This window comes from Lactuca saligna, chromosome 5 (genome assembly GCF_052625555.1).
Source record: "Lactuca saligna cultivar CGN05327 chromosome 5, ASM5262555v1, whole genome shotgun sequence".
In the NCBI taxonomy this organism is placed as follows: Eukaryota; Viridiplantae; Streptophyta; class Magnoliopsida; order Asterales; family Asteraceae; genus Lactuca; species Lactuca saligna.
Genome location: NC_136421.1, coordinates 295,742,581 through 295,761,821, shown reverse-complemented (window position 1 = coordinate 295,761,821; position 19,241 = coordinate 295,742,581). Strand labels below are relative to the sequence as shown.

At 33.0% G+C, this 19,241-nt stretch overlaps 4 protein-coding genes across 6 annotated transcripts; 1 reads left to right on the top strand and 3 right to left on the bottom strand.

Moving 5' to 3' along the window:
- The first annotated feature begins 1,793 nt into the window (after positions 1-1,793).
- PHT4;1 (phosphate transporter 4;1) lies at positions 1,794-4,935 on the top strand. Its single transcript, XM_078996725.1, has 10 exons — positions 1,794-2,291; positions 2,664-2,771; positions 2,898-3,053; positions 3,157-3,372; positions 3,451-3,660; positions 3,733-3,870; positions 3,946-4,047; positions 4,138-4,203; positions 4,313-4,397; positions 4,488-4,935. The coding sequence occupies exons 1-10, from the start codon at positions 1,860-1,862 to the stop codon at positions 4,583-4,585; spliced, it is 1,611 nt and encodes a 536-aa protein (XP_078852851.1). The 5' UTR covers positions 1,794-1,859; the 3' UTR covers positions 4,586-4,935.
- A 1,679-nt stretch (positions 4,936-6,614) lies between these two features.
- Positions 6,615-7,759, bottom strand: JOSL (JOSEPHIN-like protein). The gene is made up of 2 exons (XM_078996723.1): positions 7,552-7,759; positions 6,615-7,201 (listed from the first exon to the last, which is right to left on the bottom strand). The coding sequence occupies exons 1-2, from the start codon at positions 7,636-7,638 to the stop codon at positions 6,740-6,742; spliced, it is 549 nt and encodes a 182-aa protein (XP_078852849.1). The 5' UTR covers positions 7,639-7,759; the 3' UTR covers positions 6,615-6,739.
- Positions 7,760-8,370: 611 nt separating this feature from the next.
- On the bottom strand, positions 8,371-11,440 carry LOC145048273 (uncharacterized). 3 transcript variants are annotated; one of them, XM_078996722.1, is made up of 5 exons: positions 11,116-11,440; positions 9,810-10,551; positions 9,533-9,619; positions 8,833-9,455; positions 8,371-8,614 (listed from the first exon to the last, which is right to left on the bottom strand). In XM_078996722.1, exons 2-5 carry the CDS (start codon positions 10,492-10,494, stop codon positions 8,588-8,590), a joined length of 1,422 nt encoding a protein of 473 aa, XP_078852848.1. In that variant the 5' UTR covers positions 10,495-10,551; positions 11,116-11,440; the 3' UTR covers positions 8,371-8,587. The 3 variants fall into 3 exon arrangements, with proteins under 3 accessions (XP_078852848.1, XP_078852846.1, XP_078852847.1); XM_078996720.1 differs by having other exon boundaries at positions 9,810-10,561; positions 11,121-11,440; XM_078996721.1 differs by having other exon boundaries at positions 11,121-11,440.
- A 2,864-nt stretch (positions 11,441-14,304) lies between these two features.
- RPL4 (ribosomal protein L4) lies at positions 14,305-15,969 on the bottom strand. The gene is made up of 2 exons (XM_078996719.1): positions 15,038-15,969; positions 14,305-14,562 (listed from the first exon to the last, which is right to left on the bottom strand). The coding sequence occupies exons 1-2, from the start codon at positions 15,864-15,866 to the stop codon at positions 14,519-14,521; spliced, it is 873 nt and encodes a 290-aa protein (XP_078852845.1). The 5' UTR covers positions 15,867-15,969; the 3' UTR covers positions 14,305-14,518.
- Between the last annotated feature and the right edge of the window lie 3,272 nt (positions 15,970-19,241).

Genomic DNA, 19,241 nt, shown 5'->3' with positions numbered 1-19,241 from the left:
CAAGCCCATAGCCTTTAGGTTAGTCAAATATACCAAATGCCCATGCCTTCAGTGGCGGACCTTAGTGGAGCCCGGAGGGTTCTGAGTCACTGCTCCGATTTCGGCACGTAGTGTAAAAAAAATTTTATACTTTTTCTATTAGGTGCACCAACTTAAAATACGAGGGCCAATACTAATTTAGATTTTTTTGGAAATTTTTTTTGTGTCACCCTACTAAAACGTTCTACGTTTGCCACTGCATGCCTTCTACTTTGAAGAGGAGTGTAGCCAAAGAGGTAAGGTGGTGATGGTGATTTACATGGGTAAAGGGAGGGCAAAAGTCAATGGGTGAGTTTTTTTGTTATTCAAGCAAGTATATGATGATGTCATCTTCTTAAACATTCCCCACAATCCTCTTAGATTTGGGTGCCAGAATCACAACACCTAAACTTTTTTTTTTTTTTTTTTTTTTCAGAAGTGGTAAATGATAGAGTTGAGTTCAAGTATCCCAAAAATCTAAACAGATTAATTTTTCGAGTTGTAAACTTTGGGAAATTGCATTTAAATATTCACGTTTAAATGACTTAGAACGTCCAAATTTTCGACTTTTACAAATTTTGCTAAAAATATTTTAAGTATGGAATTAAATAATAAACCATATCCTGTGTCCAAAAACATTATCGGAATTTCCATATGTGGTGTGTAAGTGCCTCAACAGATCGAAACGATTTATGCAGTTTTAGGAAAATCAATATTATACTGGTTTGGTTTCTTATAACGGTCGTATCTTTTGCATACAAACTCCGTTTTGGACGTTTTTTACATTTTCGAAAACAGGTGAACATGTACTATGAGACTAGAGTGTTTTCTTTGCTTACAACTGATTAATACGAAATTTCAGTTTTTCAAACGTATTAACTATGATTAAGTTTGTGTTGCATGTTTATTTTCAGATTTTCCACAACCGGAATAAGATCCCATTTTATATATTATTATCATTGTAATAACAATATTTATTTTTCAAAATATGCATCAAAGCCCAATAGATCAGGTGACAAAGAAATTCACATTGAATTAACTGTTTATAGTTTTAGATCATCCAAGCCCTAAATCTTGATCTCTTCCCAATTTCTCGGTGGTTATGTAAATTTGCTTTCCCCAATTTTCAACTATTCAAAGTATTTTTTTGGTTCGAAGTCATCATCCCCCAATAACTAATGAGTTCAAAGCCAATGACGTTGGATTATTTAATTTCTCAACCCACCAGAGACATTGGAGCTTCATGGGAGATTATACACCGTGTTTTTTCAAAGACGGTGAAGTTTCATCGAAGATAGATGATTTTGGGGAAGGATAAAGATCCTTTGCTTTCTGTTTGAACGATGCTTTCAAGAGAGGAGATGGTGGCATAAACAAGAATACTGTGAGGAAAACGGGAAGAAGGTTAAAGGGAAATAGGTAGGGTCATATTTGACTTGGTAAATATAATAAATAATTAAATAAAAAGTTTGAAATATAATAAATAAAAATTTAAAAATAATAAAAGTAATATGGTCCTTTTATTTCTGTTAAAGACTTAAAACGCGATAAATTCATAAGATAGGAAATTAGGAATGGTATTATGAACCAAAACCTACAATTTTTAATCAATATTGGACTAGGCCCAACAAATAACAATCTGGTAAGCCCATTACTATACAAAAACTGTTTTCAAGTGGGGTCCACTTTCTATCTACGGCATCTGTGGATTGCCACTTGTCAAAATCAGAACCAATCATCATAAATATCAGTTCTTCCAAGTGATTTACTTCAACTGACGTCCAAAACGCCCATAAAAACCAATTCAAAAATCTCTCCATCACAAAATCGCTGCAACGTCAATGGCTTGCAGCTCGATCGCCGTGGACGGAAGAGCACTTCCGATATCTCTATACTCTCCTCCGAAACGCCAGCGTCCGCCGGACTCATCGGTTTCCAGAAACTCCGGTTCGAATTTCAACTTCAGACTTCACTTCAGAGTTAGGGTTCAGTTCCTCTCTGGTTCGAGTGTTCATGTTCTTCTGAATGGTTCACGTGGGAGAAATCAGTTATGGAAGGTCAGGTCGGATGTAAAATCGGAATCGTATGAAATATCGAAGTCAGCGCCTGAATCGTTTAAGTTCAAGGAGAAATTGGGCGTTGACGTTATATCGAAGGATGATGATGGAGATGAATTTGTTGACAATGCAGTTCCGTGGTGGGAAGAGTTCCCGAAACGTTGGACTATTGTTATTCTATGCTTTTCTGCTTTCCTTCTTTGCAACATGGATAGAGTAAGCTCATCTCACTACTATTTTGCTAAGTTTTATGGAATCTATACGAGTATCTTAAGCAAACGTGACTTGATTGATCATGACATCTCTTCAAATGAAATCTGTTGACACTTGAAAGAACCTTGTTTTAACACCGTTTTTAGTTGAGATTTATTGGAATTGATTGATTAGCTTGTGTGTTTACTGAATTAACTACTTTTTGAACTCGACTTGTTGTATCTATTGAGAAATTCACGAATCAGATGTACAACCATCGTGATGGAACCCCTCGATTCCTTATGTAACCCCAATTTTCAACTGATGATAAAGGCCATGTTTGAAGAATCAGAATGTGTAATATTGGTATCTGAGTTCAATTTTTCTACATGGCAGGTGAATATGAGCATTGCTATACTACCAATGTCGTCAGAGTACCATTGGAATTCTACAACTGTTGGTTTGATACAATCATCCTTCTTCTGGGGCTACCTTCTCACTCAGGTTTTCACAATTTCTTCATCTAATTCAGTTCTTCTTCTTCACATCATTGTTGGTGCTAGATTAATCAAAAGAACAAATTCATATGTGATTCAGTTTTGAATTAATGGTAATTAAGCTTAGAATTAGATTGCAGGAGGCATTTGGGCAGACACTGTAGGTGGGAAACGTGTATTGGCTTTTGGTGTCATCTGGTGGTCTGTAGCTACAGTTCTTACTCCAGTTGCTGCAAAGTTAGGATTACCTTTCTTGCTCATAGTCCGTGCTTTCATGGGCATAGGCGAGGTTCTTTTTCTTCTTCCAACATCTCCATTGATCTTTCTTTCTTTTTTTATAAAGATAAACTTGTAGCTTATATATATACAACTTTCTCCCTCTCTTCTTCCAGGGTGTGGCTATGCCTGCCATGAACAATCTTCTATCAAAATGGGTTCCTGTTGCAGAAAGAAGCAGATCATTAGCTCTTGTTTACAGTGGAATGTACCTTGGATCTGTCACAGGACTTGCCTTTTCACCATTTTTAATACATTCATATGGATGGCCTTCTGTCTTTTTCTCTTTTGGTTCTCTAGGCACAGTGTGGACTGCATTATGGTTAAACAAGGTATCTTTTCATAATTCCATCCCATTTCTGATATTTCTTTTTCTATTTTTTTTTACAAATATGGTAAAATTTTATTAGGCATACAGTTCACCTCTTGAAGACCCTGAACTTCGCCCTGAAGAGAAGAAACTTATCTTTCACAATAGAGTTATTGAGGAACCTGTTAAAACCATTCCTTGGAGGGCAATCTTGTCAAAACCACCTGTATGGGCTTTAATCACGTGTCATTTTTGTCACAACTGGGGGACCTTTATACTCCTCACATGGATGCCTACCTATTATAACCAGGTTAATTAGTCTTTTAATTCATATGTTTTAACTTTAATCAAAGAAATATTGACTTAAATGTATTTTTTACAGGTTCTAGGGTTTAATCTAACAGAATCAGGGCTATTTTGTGTATTACCATGGCTTACAATGGCTTTCTCAGCCAATCTTGGAGGCTGGATAGCTGACACACTTGTCAGCAAAGGGATGTCTGTAACCACAGTTCGAAAGGTAATATTCAAGATTTAATATTTTATTTGATTATTAGTTTTTTATTTCTTATATTTTTTTTTATTAAAAAATCAGGTAATGCAATCAATTGGATTTCTTGGACCTGCATTTTTCTTATCTCAATTAAGCCATGTTAACTCTCCTGCAATGGCTGTCTTATGCATGGCATGTAGTCAGGTTTGTGTTTAATTAATTATTTGAAATAAATAAATATTTTTCTTGAAAATCTTGTAACACTTTAATAACATCTTGAATTATGAAAAACAGGGTTCTGATGCATTTTCACAGTCGGGTTTATATTCAAATCATCAAGATATTGCCCCTCGTTATTCCGTGAGCATCTATCTCCTTTCTTAAATACTTATAAATCGACTAAAACAATGATTAAACTTTTTTTTTTTTTTTTTTTTTTAATAATTTTTATGATTTTGGTATTTAACAGGGGGTGTTACTTGGTTTATCGAATACTGCTGGAGTTTTGGCTGGTGTCTTTGGTACTGCAGCAACCGGTTACATCTTGCAACATGGTAATTATTTATTTATTTATTTTTTTGTGTTTATTATAACAAAGTGAAAGTAAAGAGAAACTTTACATTTTTGTGAACACGTGTAAACAGGCTCTTGGGATGATGTGTTTGAGGTGGCAATTGGGCTATATTTGGTTGGAACAGTGATATGGAATCTTTTTTCAACTGGTGAAAAAATAATCGACTAAAAGTTACATATATTAATATATATAGTCTGATTTATCACCCGTGATGATTGAAAATGCGAACTAAAATCCACAAATTGGTGCAACGATTTCTCGAAGCTCCATAGAAACATATTATGCTTCAGAAGCAACAAATCAAATATGACTTTTTGGCACACAGAAATGGTTTGATGAGAAAGAAAACATAACAGGGAGATTATGACGACTTTGTAAAAAAGCCATTTCACTGGTGTATATAGGAAAGATTAGACACACATTTTGATAGAATCTGTATATTTTGTTTTTATACCATTATGTGACACAAATATTTTTATATTTGGACATTTATGAAATGTAATGCCTTTTTTTATGTAGTCCAATTATTTTCCTAATGCCTAGTGTCACACTCACCGACTCACTTAACCCATTGATAATAATATAATACTTTGAATGTTATCTACTATTTTGATTTGATTCCCAATTTCCCATATTGAACCTTGGCTAATCCATCGTAGCCTACAATAAATAATAAATAATAAATTATGATGATGTGTCACGTGGGTTGGTTTTGTTATATAATAATAATAATAATAATAATAATAATAATAATAATAATTGTAATAATAATGGTCAGAGTTTATATAGCCGGTGCATAGACAGCTAAATATGTTTTGACCCTACTTTGTACGGACCACCAAAATCACTCTTTGTTTCATTCAATGCCTCAACTATATTTTATCCAGAGCATTACAACATCCAACTACTAACCCCACAACAGAACATAATCAAACATAAACAAAAACAAAAACATCAGGTTAAAAATTCAAATTGAAGATCGAATCATATAATATTAATAATGAACAACTCCTCAACAAGAAACAGAATTAGACATGGTTGATGAAGTAGAAGAAGAAGAGTTTATGAAGTCAATGCAATCCTTAATGGCTTCTGCTCTTTCAGAATCCAATGGAGAGAGTGAAAGTCGTTTTGGAGTACCCGATGATGATATCTTAGTGGAACCTCGTTTTCGAGGAGCAACAAAACAAAGAACAGCCACCATCCAATTACCCACGTTTTTAAGGTATCTCACAGGCAATAAAAATCTACAACTCGCTGAAATCTTTGTTGTTCTTCTACCATCAACCCTTTTACTTGAGTTACATTTGCTCAACATGGTTAGCTCTCTTGTTAACTTTGTGCGTGTATTTACACTCTTGGTGTGTGTGTGTGTGTGTGTGAGAGAGAGAGAGAGAGAGAGAGAGAGAGAGAGAGAGAGGATCAAGTTCAGTATATGCATGCAATGCCAATGTGTGTGTATATATAGTGGTAGGAGGAGAACTAAATCACTAATGCATTAAAGAAGTGGACCTACCAGTAGGACATAGAAATTAAGGTTTACAGAGAACCACCTAAAATTTTCTTCTTATGTACATTGCAAAAGTGCATATAGTGGTCAGATAAAGTGCCTTTTAAAATTTGGGAAGAAAACTACTCTCTTGAAACCACTAATCAAGTAAAATACCTAAATTACCCCTCCACTCTCCACTAATAAGATGCTCATAAATTCCTGAGTTTCCCATATTACCTGTATTTAAATTATGTGGCAGAAGTCGATGCATAGCAGTACAATGTTCTATCAAGAAAAAAAGTTGAAAATTCAATGTTGTAATTTGGTAGTTTTTCAAAGAACAACGCCTTAAGAAAAAAAGACTGAAAACACAATGTTGCAATAAACAAAATGACAAAAAAAAAAAAAAAAAAAAACATTATTTTTTGGACAGTTTTGTGGTTACCCTTTTTTCGAATCGAACCATAAAAGTTTAAGGCATTTTCCATAATAACCATTTTGACATACTATATCAAGTTTCAACTGTAATTTTGTTATATTGGGTTTCACCAGTAATTCTCAAAATTAACCATTTCATCTAAAATGGTTAATTTGGAAAATTGTCAAATGCTTTTAAGAATGCAAAGAATCATCTAAAATTTTCTTACTTCCATTTCATCTTATTACAGTACTATACTTTGGCAAATCTACAAAATTATAGCAATATCATCCAAATACAACACGCTTTTCATTGCTACAATTGAATAAAACTTTTAAATTACAATGAAAAAAGTTAAAAGCAAAATGTTGTAATGGGCCAAAAATGATCCAAAATCTATTGTAGCTAATTACTAGTCATCATCTTTAACAAGAAGTAGCTCAGTACCACCATCAATGGCAGCATCCAAGAAATCCCTTAATTCTTCAGTGCTTCCAAATGAACAAGGAGATGTAAAATCACTATCTAAGTTATACCAAATCCCATTAATCCTTCTCAAAGAAACCCAATGTCTACTTCTCCAAAGACCACCATACTTTCTTACAGGAACATTTAGCACAATCCCCATTAATTTACCTTCAGGTTGATCAAGGTTAATGGAAGAAGCTCTATTACGCCTATCATGCCAAACAACTTTCTTCCCTTTTCTTTCAACTGCAGTAATTAACACGTTTATATCGTAATTACCTGTTAGTGAATTATGATGCGGCTTGAAGATAACTGAGAAAGGCATCCGGTTTCCTTCATATGGATCTTCTTTAACAAGTTTTTCAGCTATATCATCCAAATCTTTTCTTGTAAACGCATCCTTCTCCTGAATCGCATCAGAAAGGAAGAATTTGTTAATCAATTTGCCCAGAATCCCAAGAGATGGAACCAAGTACAAAACGAAACACTGTAATTGATCAAAACTAATGATTTCTTATCTAATATTCATGATACATCTGAAATCATAAAATTACGAGAAATCGATGCCTGATTTTGGAACGTACGGGGTTATTAATCAGTAAAATCAACTAAATTTTCAAAAACTCGTTATTCCAAACAGTATGACCTGATTTGTTGTAAACAAAACAAAAATATGCCCAATTGACGACATATCAACGACAGAAAATTTATCAATTCTATAGAAATTGAATAGAAATCAGATAGGAAAAAAAAAACCTGGAAGAGATTGTTGAGAGAGTGTAAGAGGCAAAACTGTAACTTCTGTTTTTCATGATATATTATCTGCTTCTGTTCGTCTCCCATAAATTCTGCTGCAACTGGTTCGAAATTTAGGGTTTTACAACTAGTGTTTCGAACTTTCGATCGAAAGAACGACGACAACGTGAAAAGTAGACAGGATAACCAATTAATTGCACACGGAGGTCTAAAGATTACGTTAATCCTCAAAAGTCAAAAATCTGATGAGTAACTTACAAAACTAGTCCCTTGACTATATGTCTTTGGATAAATCAAGTCATGTATTTTTTAGTTTTGCATTCTTCATCCAACAAACCCATTTTGATCATCGTATTTGGTCCAACTTAAGAGATCCTAAAATAAAACCATCAAAAAGGATATATACATTGTACATGACATTTAATTGAGATCAAAACCCAAAACTAGTGATTAAGTTGATGAAAAACTACACCGAAAACAAAAGTTGTAACATCCTATACAAACCTTAAACTTTTTAATCAATAAGGTCATAAACTTTAAACCACAAACCATTGACACCGAAGATAATATGTGTCATCTATCTCGATGCAATCTAAAATGCAAATCATATTCTAGATTACATAGGAAGTCACGTTTTATAATCAACTATGTGTTCTATAAAAGGTTGTTAATTAAATTTTTGAATCATGTTTATTAAAAGCTTAGGACTTAACCCCTGTCTGTATCATCACTTAAGCCTATCACTTACAAAAAGCGCCCAACCTATCATTCAACCATTAAGTCATTTTGTTTGTATTAAGCAATTCATCCAATGACTCAACTTCATTGACAAATGTGCACATATAAAACAAATATACAATTATAAATTACAAGAAACAAAATTACAAGTATAAATTAACTAACCCACTCCTATATCTAAGCTATAAAACAAATTTACCCTAAAATTTCCTCATCAACCTCTTCCTTCAAAACTCTTAATAGTATCACTTTCTAAACCATGTGATTCACATGGTTCTTAGCCTTCAGTTGGTTGCCTCTATAACTTCTCAAACGTACACCGTTCCTATACCATGTACCACACGTAACTACAGTTAGTCAGCTGTGTACTGTGTTTGATATGCATTGGACTGAAACACAGTCAGGGACTCACTCTCAATCTCTCGTGTGTGCTAAAGACAAAAAATACTCTCCTAAAGATGTGGATGTAGGCGAACCCTAAAAAGTTTGTCCAATCCAGTCCAGTCCAGTCCAGTGTTACAAATCCAGAACTAAGTCACTAACCTCTATGTTTGCATAACTATCGGTTTTCTCGTTTGAATCATGATCTGTTCTTGAAAAATCGGATTCTACTGAACTTTGGTCACTAAAATCATCTACATCGCTCAATCTTACATCATTTAAATCCATATCAAACGAGTTAACTGAGTCAACCAGGTTTTCATTTAGAGATGTGGATGTAGGCGAACCAACATCTGAAACCTCCACCTGCAGATCAGAAGCAATGGAATTCATTGATGCGTAATGAATTTTTTTATTTCCCCCAAAAAAGAAACAATCGGTTTTTGACTTGTCAAACAGTGAAGATGGACCACAGTCGAATGTTTCTGCATGTCTATGAAAACTCTTTCCTTGTGAAAGTGAAAGTGAAACGCTTCTCATTCGTGACATACTTAAAGAATGCAAGATTGCTTCTTTGTTTGGTCTCATCATTCGTTTTTCATCTTCACTACATGAAGATGATGATGATGAAGTTGATGAGTCATCAATGGAGATTTTTTCATGTTCAATTTCCTTTTCTTTTGTGTTTTTTGAGATTCTGTTTGACTCATCGGGAATGTCAAACACTTTTTCAGCTGCTTTTGAATCATCTTGTTGAGGTTGTTTCTTGTCAGCTTCCTTGTTTTCTAGAAAACAAAACTCATCATGATGAGTAACATTCTGCTTTTAATTTTTTTAGAATTTTTTTTTAGAGAGGATTCACCTTCTTTTGCATTGTTATCAATGGTGGAATGATTAGGGTTTGAAGCATCATCGCGTTTATCCTGTTTGTTGTCATCTTTCTTGTTTTCTTGAAAAAAGAAATATATTGTCAATTTGAGGGTCTTTCATGATAAATAATCAGATGGGGTAAATGCAAGAAATAGCAATGCACTTTCAGATATTTGTGTATATGAAACAAATAAATGAAAGTATGTTGCTATTTCTTGCATTTAACCCTAATCAGAATGCTAGAACAAGAAGTGAAGAATTGTACCTACCAACTGTTGAAGTGACCAGTTTCCCAGAGGGTAACTGTTTGATGGAAAAATCAGTCTGAAAAGATGTTTTGTATTTATAATTTGTGAATTTTGGAGGTGCAAAACTGCCTAATCTAGAAGGCCCATGTCTTGAATCTTTATGATGAGTAGCTCTGAACTCAACTTCAAATGTATCTCCAGTGAGAATCGGCTTTTCTTCATGGGGATCATAAGGAAGATCAAAAGGGTTGCTTTTCACCATGTAAGATGGAGCTGAAACAGGAGAAGCTGGATTATCTGAAAGAAATGGATTCTTTTTAGGGATATTGAGAGAAGAAAGTTGACCACAGCTTGTATTTCCTATTCCAGTTCTTCTAACTTGAAAGCTTGATAGCTTTTTTGATCTTCTTCTTTCCATTAGACTCTCTAATCTTTTGCTTCTTTCATCCTCTGAAATTCCAAGATCCATTAGACTCTTTTCAGCCTCATCAAGCCATCTAACAGTTTTGATTCGATGCTCATCTTGTTTCTCTTTCTCTTTCTCTTCATCAACATCCAAACTTTCTTTCGTTTTATCTTTATCGTTATTATCAAAATTAGATTTTCTGTACTCTTCATCGAACTTGTTATGATGCATCTCTTTTGGGTTCTTATCAACCAAATTGTTTGTTGAGGAAACAACGTCTTTGTTGTCCTTGGCACTCATATTGTTGTAAAGTTTGTTACTTGTCTCTTTGGAATTTTGTCGAACACTTGGTGGATCCTGCATGAAACTATTTTTGTTATGTTGTTTGCGAACATGAACACGATGCAATGACTTAAATCTCCTACGAGACTGCAATTCCTTCCATCTTTTACTTTTTGCTCCTAAGCTTTTAACTTTTGGACGACGTTCCATACGTATAAATACTCTACGAACAAGAAATGCAAATCCAACTACAGGGGAGGAATATACTACGAAGTCTACGATGATGAAAACTGAAGGAAAAAACTTATATAATAAAACGCATGCGAAAAACATAAGACAATAATGAAATGTGTATTTTTTAACACAGCATGCACAATTTTCACCCAAATTTTTGACGGTTTTGATCACAAAAATTTGGATCTCATTCGCGCCCATACTAATTACATATGTATTTATTCAAATTTCGTTTCTTCCTACGTCCGATATCCAGCAGAATAAAATCTATAAACCGATTCGGAGCACACAAACGAACATAATTAATGAAAGAATCGAAATTTTGATATAAAACCCATTGACGGAATCTAAAATAAACAAAAATGCATTGATGTTGGAGATGCATATCATGTATGAATTTCTTACTTTACCTAGAATCGGTTCTTGAAAGAATTGTCTGATTGAAAACTGCTGGAAATTTTCATTTTGGGATTGCTAATGTGGGGCACGTTTTCTTTGGTTGTGAGCTTTGTTGGATCCTCAAATTTAGGAGTCCCGAAGTTTCGTCCCCCTCGTTGTCAAACACACAAATTTACACGTAATAACTTGGATATCTCCTTCTTCCATCTTCGTCTTCAATCCTTGCAAATGCCATAGTTTTATTACATCCATAATCGAAGATCGGATACCCATGATTAGGGATCAGGGAGAAGGGTCACTCACCAATTTTTTATTTTTTCTTTTTAATCCTAAATTTTTTAATAAAAAAAGTTATATTTTTTTATTTGATAATAGGGAATTTTTTCTTAATTTTTTTGGAAAAATCTTTTTTTTTTTTTTTGAAAAAACCCAACATTTGACAAACTCATGTTTTTCCGATTATAAACATTTTCAATATCAAAAATGATTTGATCGATAATAATCGTATTAAATTTTTTAAGGATTAATTTTTTCCATTATAGTCAAATTAGTCATAATATAATAAAAAATTCGTTAAACATTATATTATTATAACAGACGTACAATTAATAAACATAAGATTGTGTAGACTATAGACTAAATATTTTGAATTTGCTAATTTAAGTATTGAATTTTATCCTAAACTCTCAATTTCAGATTATTTCAAAAGAAATACAATTGTTATATATTAGATTATAACATCTTTCATAACTAATATATGTTTATCATATTCATTCTAAAATGTTAATCATCACATATCACAATAAACAGTCCTATTGAGTATAAATTGGTTGCATCAGTAAAATCAATGAACTAAGGATTTGAGACAACTAATTTTTCTATAACAATTTTTTTATATCAAACATATGTTTTAAATAACCCTAATTTTATAACAAAATTCTTTAAGTATAATTATATATTGTCATAAATAGTTGAAGATACATAATGTAGATCTTATGAAATAAATAGATTGTTAACAAAAACAGTTACATGGTGGTATCATTCAAGGCCATTGGAAAGCATGTTTTTTTTTCTTTTTTGAGTAATCAATATACTTTTATATTTTACCCTTAAATATAGTCTAGTTTTAAATATTTATTATTTTTCTATTAATTAATTATTTCTATTAAATATTTAAAAACATTTCATTTATGAAATATAAACTTTATAACAATTTTAACATGTTTAATGTTCTTTTATTTCCATAATTATAATGTAATAACTTTTTCTTATTTTATATATATAATAAAAAAACTGGTTTTGTTTATATTTTGTATTAAAATATAATGTGTGTTTAAAAATTACTAATGAAACCAGGCAGGGGCGGACGCAGGATTTCATAGTAGAGGTTGCACGGGAAAATTGAGGGTTGCACGATAATAGAAAAATATAAATTTTAAAAATTTTTCGAAATTTTTTCCACTACGGCCGGAAAAATGAGGGGTTGCCGATGCCACCGGTGACCCCCCTAAATCCGCCCCTGAAACCAGGTAGCTTTTATATAATATTTTAGATAAATAAATATAAATCAGTTAAACTTGTAAAATAAATTAAATTAAAAACTATCGAAAATGATTAGCCTTTCAAAAGGTCATTTAGTTATAAATTAAAATTAATAAAATAATTATATGAAAATAATTTTAAGATATAGTATAAACCGGCATCAATGCTCCAACAATAATTGCTTAGAAATTAGTTTGTTTATCAAGGCAATGCATAGTAAAAGAAACTTACTACCCTCAACTTGAATCCCTTCACAAGTGCTTTAGATCATTAGGTATTGGGGATAGATCAAGCAACTCCATTTCACCACCGTCTTCTTCCACATCATTGTTGGTATACTTGCAACGAGAAAAGGAGAAACGAGCATAGAAGAAGAGAGTATTGATTGTGGTATTTCGTGGTATACACAACATAAGGCCATAATTGTGGCTCTAGGTCATCATTAGGAGACCTTCAGAATGGTATGCACAGTCATCGCCCTCCTCCAACTTCTCAGTATAAAACTCTCATGCTTTGTATACCCCGTTGTCTTACCTTCTCCATTTTCGTGATACAATGCCAAATGGACTTAGTGTTGTTTGTTTTGGAAGTGGTTAAATGTTTTTTTATCTTTTTCCGTGTTTGCGAAAGAAGACGTGCACTTGAGAAACGTCTACCCGCTAAAAGGGAAAAGTGCTCAAAAAAGTACTTTTGTAGAAAAACAAATGAGGTCTAAGGCTACGCGGTGTCGTAAAATTTTCACCAAAGGTATGCTGAGGTGGCTCCTTTACCGCCGGTAAACACCGGGCCGCAACAAGATTTTTACCGCCGGTATAATACCTGCGGTGGGTTTCTACCGGTGGCAAATGTGAAACAAATGATGAGATTTGTCTTTTTCTCTCTACTCTCTTCTTTATCCTTGGTGAATACCATCAACACAACACCTTGGTCATTTTTAGCAAAAATGACAAACATGTCCTATTAGCCTAGGTGGCATACATTACCGCTGGTAAGACACCATTCAGCCTAACGTGGCACCAGTTAAAAATATTAAATCAAATGAGACCTCACATTTTCCTTTCACTTAAAGTCCTAATGTTAATGGCACCAGTTAAAAATGTTAAATCAAATGAGACCTCACATTTTCCTTTCAATTAAAATCATAAGGTAAAAGGTAATTTCAATTGGAAAAAGAAATCGTTAGAAATTTAGAAATAACCTTATTTTTAAAATCAATATATTCGAGTTTATACTTTCAAAACATATATTCCAATACACCGATGTGATAATTTATAAATTGTTTGTTGTTGGAAAAATATGCCCAACTTTGAATAATATGTTTCCCAAAATTACCTTAAATAGTCGAGGACGTTCATTTCACATGCATTGTGCAATTTATCCTTTCTATAAAATATGTTATATGACCAAGTAATATTTATAATCATATTAATTTCACATTTTGAAAATTTACGAAGACAACATTCAGTTAATGATAGCCTACACTTCAAACTTCAAAGATAATGACAATTCTAACAACTCTCCTATATGAAGATCCACAAAATAACCATCAATCTACTGCAAAATCTGTATTTAGTGCATTTTTTTTTTTTTTTTTTTTTTGTATGATCCAACAAGACACACGATATCATACTATTAATACCATGGTAGAAAAAAGAACCAAAAAACTTTGATGTTTCAATTAAAACAAGTTGTTACTTTACTCTTACACCTTGAACCTTATAGCCTGGTGAAAATATAATAAATCACAAGAAAGATACAACACCAAATTGCATCAAAATCCGCTTCAATCTTATATATTCCCTACAAAAATAAGATTTACAGAGCTGAAACTTAATGCAACTACAGGATAAATGTTGATAAATCAGCTTCAAGCATCGCTTGGTGGCAACACTACCTCCTCTGCCTCAGTCCCTGTTGAAATATATATAAGAAAATGAGAAATGAAAAGGAAGAAACTAATTTTGGTAAATTTATAAAAAACTTAACAAATTAAATCAGGTCAAATTTAAGTCCATTAGATTATAAAAATGGTCATTAAGCCTAGTAACACCTTCAAATTATATACATCACCTATTCTTAATCACTGATAATAAAACAAGATTTACTATACCACAAGTAGGTTGTAAAAATTTATTCTGAATTGAACACATTAACGCATCCAAAACATATTTTTAAAGCCAATAGCAACAACCATGGATTGGAACGATGATTTAGACTCTAAACCAATCAAGAACACTATAATTATGACAATTAGGATGATAGTTTTCATGTTCTATCTGGTTTTCTTATATTTCGACCCACAATCATGAATGTAAACAGAACATTTAGCAGTGAGTAATAAGAATTGATAGTTGATAATGCTACTGTTTTGGATTAATTAACCAACCTTCATCAGCTACTTCTTCGAAATCTTCTTCATCTTCATATTCCTCGTATCCATAAGCATCGTTCAAGTAGTCTAATGCAGCTTTAGTGAAAACCAATTTATCAGCATTCAGAATGTCGAACAAATTTAGTGTTCTGGGCGTCAACATCCTCAGAGTTCCAATGTTCCTACTGGAAAGAGCAACATTGTCTGAAATCTCTGTCATGAAAAACATAGATTTCTCCTTGGGGTCGATTCCCCATCTCTTCAAGGCTTCAAGGAAATCTTTAGTTTTGGGTTTCTGAAATTTATCCCCAAATTCTTCAACCACAATCCCATTCACAGCGGCGCTCGCCAAAGCCGTTGAAATCGCAAGCCGTTTCTCCTTCTTGTTGATCTTCACGGACCAATCACGGGGTTTAGGGCCGAAAACGACTCCTCCGCCGGGACGAAGCGGAGTACGTTGAGACCCACGGCGGGCACGGCCGAGTTTCTTCTGGGGGAAGGGTTTTTTACCACCTCCTCGGACCTCGGCTCTGGTAAGAGTGGAAGCGGTACCACGACGTTTGTTGTTTAGGTCAGTGGTGATACCACGGTGGACAACGGCGCGGGCGGTGTCTGGGTTGGCGGATTTGAGGTTAAGGGTGGTTTCTCCGACCTTGGTGCCGTCGAAGGAGAGTACTGGGAGTGTGGCTAGCTGGGAGCGGACTACGGCGGTGGTGCATTTGGGAAAATGGGGTTTTGGGGGTTTGATGAAAAGAGAGGTGGAGGGGGTTTGATTAGAAGAAAGGGAGAAAATGGAGGATGAAAGGAAGGAGATTGAAGATGGTAGTCTTACAGAAATCGACATTGTTGTGTGTGATGAAGCTCTCTCTGGATGAGTGTGCGTTATCCTCTCCTCGAGAGATTTACGGGCCTATCCGCTTCTGCTGGATTTGCTCTTTAATCTTTATTTGATGGTGTACCGGGAAAAATATAGCATAAGATGATTGTGGTAACTTTTACAAGAGAAAAGTAACGAAATAACAAGTAACTTTTTTTTTTTCGTTTGTTGATCGATTTAATTCAAAGGGTAAATTGGTCCGTTGTTCATATGCCAGAAAGTGTGTTTAATCCCTATTTTTAAAAATTAATTCGGATCGTCCCTAATGTCGTAAAAAATTGCATGTTTCGTCCCTAGTGTTATAAAAAGACTACTTTACCCTTATATTTTTCTTTTTTCATTTATTTACTATGTATTTCTTATTAACCTATTAAAAATTATATAATAAATTGTTTTGGCCCACCCATTTTAGAATATCAGTTGACCATCTTTTTCGTATATTTAAAACCTACACCAAACCACCGCCCACCACTTATCACCGCCGCTCCACCGGAATACCAGTTGACCATCTTTTTCGTATATATTGACTCGAACAACCCTCTATCTCCACTTACCATCCTCACTTCACTGGAAACAACCAACATGTTAAATGACTTGACACGATCTACACAGTTGATGATGATGATGGTGTAGATCTAAAGCAACATCGTAGATTGAGATGGTGGCATGGATCTGAGACGATAAAGGTTTTCAAGTGAATAGGTGGTGATGACAGCTCTAGGGTTTCACGATCCACACCCTTTACAACTTTCCTCTGAGACACATATGTAAGAATATTGTATGAAGATCTTCTCTGGATGTTATTCTAAAGATCGTGTCAAGGGTTTTGTTAGTCGGGGCACCAAATTCGTTTTTCCGGCGGCAAGGATGTCACCAGATTCAATTTTCCGGCGACAAAGACTCACCGCATCTGTTTCTGTTCATCGGGGTTCCCACCACCACCACCATCATCTTCAATCACCTTCGTCATCAAGGTAGGGATCGCCACCACACCACCATCAGCAGTTTCACTGATGCCTTCTTCTTTCTCCACTTATCTTCTTCTTGTCCCGCTCTCTACGTATCGATGCTAGATTTGATTTCCAAGTAGGATTTATGGGTTTGATTTCGGGTTAGATTGTGGGTTTGGAAATCATAACTATTTGGGTTCCAGGTTAAATCTTCGTTTGATTTTGATTTCTAATTGATTTCCAAATTCTAAAACCATTTGGTACATGTTTCAGATTTGGGAACTGCTTGTGAAACGAAAATTGGGGTAGTCGGAGAAGAGCAGATTGGGAGAGGAGGATAACGGGTTTGTGGGGGTGGGGTGAGGGGTGTTGGGAGAGGAGTCCATTTACTTTTTAAATTTTAAATAAGAATAAAAATTATTAGATTAATTGAAAAATAAATACATAAGGGCATTATGATCATTTTAAATATGGAACGGATTAAAAATGCAACAAATTCTTCTTTAAGGGATGAACCGTGCAAATTTAAAACAAACGAGGGACGGTCCGAGTTGATTTTTGAAAATAAGGACTAAACACGCTTTCTGGCATGTGCACGAGGGACGATTGGTGTAATTTACCCTAATTCAAATCATCCGGTTGCCACGGTTGACTTCGCATTATAATGGGTCGTAAAAAAAAAAAATTGTCCATAATAGGATTTTTAAAAAAACTATTTTCCATGTACTTTTAACCAAAATATTTACCATTTTAGTATTTCTTTTCATTTATTTTTATTTTTAGTTTTTCTTGATATTTTTTTAGTTTAAATATCCGATTTTATCCATTTCTCTTTTATTTCATCTTTTTAATGTTTTTTTAAGCAATAGTTTTTATTTTAGTTTTTTTTACTGTTTTTATAATAACATTTTTTTCTTTTTTTTTTATTTTAAATATTTATTTCTCTTATATAAACCTTTGATCATCAAAATTTAGTCATTATAACTTAAACATACAATATATTTTAAAAAGCAAAAACTTCAACATTACATATACAATGTTTTTAAGATTAAAAAAAAAAAACTCAACATTGTTTGTTAAAAAAAACAACAATTAAAAAAACTCAACAATAATTGTTACATTACACTCAAATTGCCAACGATAAACTAGCTTTTTTTTCTTCTTTATTTTTTTTACATTACATTCATTTTATATTTAATTTTTCTAGAACAAATAAAGATCCACCTCCATTTTAGTAATAATTTTTTAATTATTTTTAAAAATGTATTAAATAGATAAAATTATTACACATTCAAACACTTAACAAAATAAATACAACTTCAAATTAATACATTTCAAATCACAAATAAATTCCTGTCCAACAAAAATATTCAAACTAATATATAAAATATTCAAATTACCATAATGTTATATAAAAGATTACTTAGGTGGTGTTTAATTTTAGGTAAAAAAATATTTTTTTTAACCTTTTATGTCTACTCTTCAGAAGATGTTTATCTTTTTAATTATTTGTAACGCATCCACAACAACTTCTGTCGTCTCAACCAACACCATTGAGTTTTTTTATGAAGACTTTAAAAAACAAATATTTGTTTACGAAGACTAAAGGAATGGAAAAAAAAACCTTCATTCCATATTTTATTTCACAGATATGGAAAAAGATCAAATATATTTACATATTCAATAACAAACATCATCTTATTGTTTGACAGTATGTTGGAGATACACAATTAAATAAACTTTTTCATACACATTATTTTGAATATTTTTTGTTGGGCAATATTATTTGTGATTTTATGTATGAAGTTGTAATATTTTACTAAATCACTTTTGTAATAGTTTTATTTAATTAATATATTTATAATACCTCTTAAAAAATAGAGTTGATGGTATAAAAATATCAAAAAAAAGCAAAAAAAAAATTAAGTATTAAACAAATATGGATCTTTTAGTTCATAAAATAATTAAACATAAAATAATAATGGTGTAAATAATAGAAAAGATTGAAAAATAAATTTGCGTACATAATTACAAGGGAACTAGATTTGTGGGGAAAAACGGAAGTTTACAAGATTTTAGTTAGAAACATATTTATTCTTTTGAATATCTAAAAATTTAATATAAGGGCAATATTGACAACTCATGAATTTTCGGTGGACAAAACAAAAGTCACAATGGAAAAAATCAATCCCCTAATACTAATATGATAAATATTTTTGAAAACACACTAAAATGGTAAATAGTTTTTTTAAAGACAAATATGTTGTGATAATCCGAAACTTCTACCTTGTACCTTAGTCAAATTTTATAAATGTTAAACTCGTTTCAGCTACCTTTTAGCATTGTTTTGAGCCTGTTTGGATGATCTAAAGCCTTGTACAACCAAAGTTTG

Coding starts and splice junctions, on each gene's coding strand:
- JOSL (XM_078996723.1), bottom strand. CDS start 7,638: ATGGGAGACGAACAGAAGCAGATAATATATCATGAAAAACAGAAGTTA. Junction 7,202..7,551: donor CTCTCAACAATCTCTTCCAG/GTTTTTTTTTTC, acceptor GATGCGATTCAG/GAGAAGGATGCGTTTACAAG.
- LOC145048273 (XM_078996720.1), bottom strand. CDS start 10,557: ATGCAGGATCCACCAAGTGTTCGACAAAATTCCAAAGAGACAAGTAAC. Junction 9,620..9,809: donor ACTGGTCACTTCAACAGTTG/GTAGGTACAATT, acceptor TCTTTTTTCAAG/AAAACAAGAAAGATGACAAC. Junction 9,456..9,532: donor TGATAACAATGCAAAAGAAG/GTGAATCCTCTC, acceptor TTTGTTTTCTAG/AAAACAAGGAAGCTGACAAG.
- RPL4 (XM_078996719.1), bottom strand. CDS start 15,866: ATGTCGATTTCTGTAAGACTACCATCTTCAATCTCCTTCCTTTCATCC. Junction 14,563..15,037: donor CGAAGAAGTAGCTGATGAAG/GTTGGTTAATTA, acceptor ATATTTCAACAG/GGACTGAGGCAGAGGAGGTA.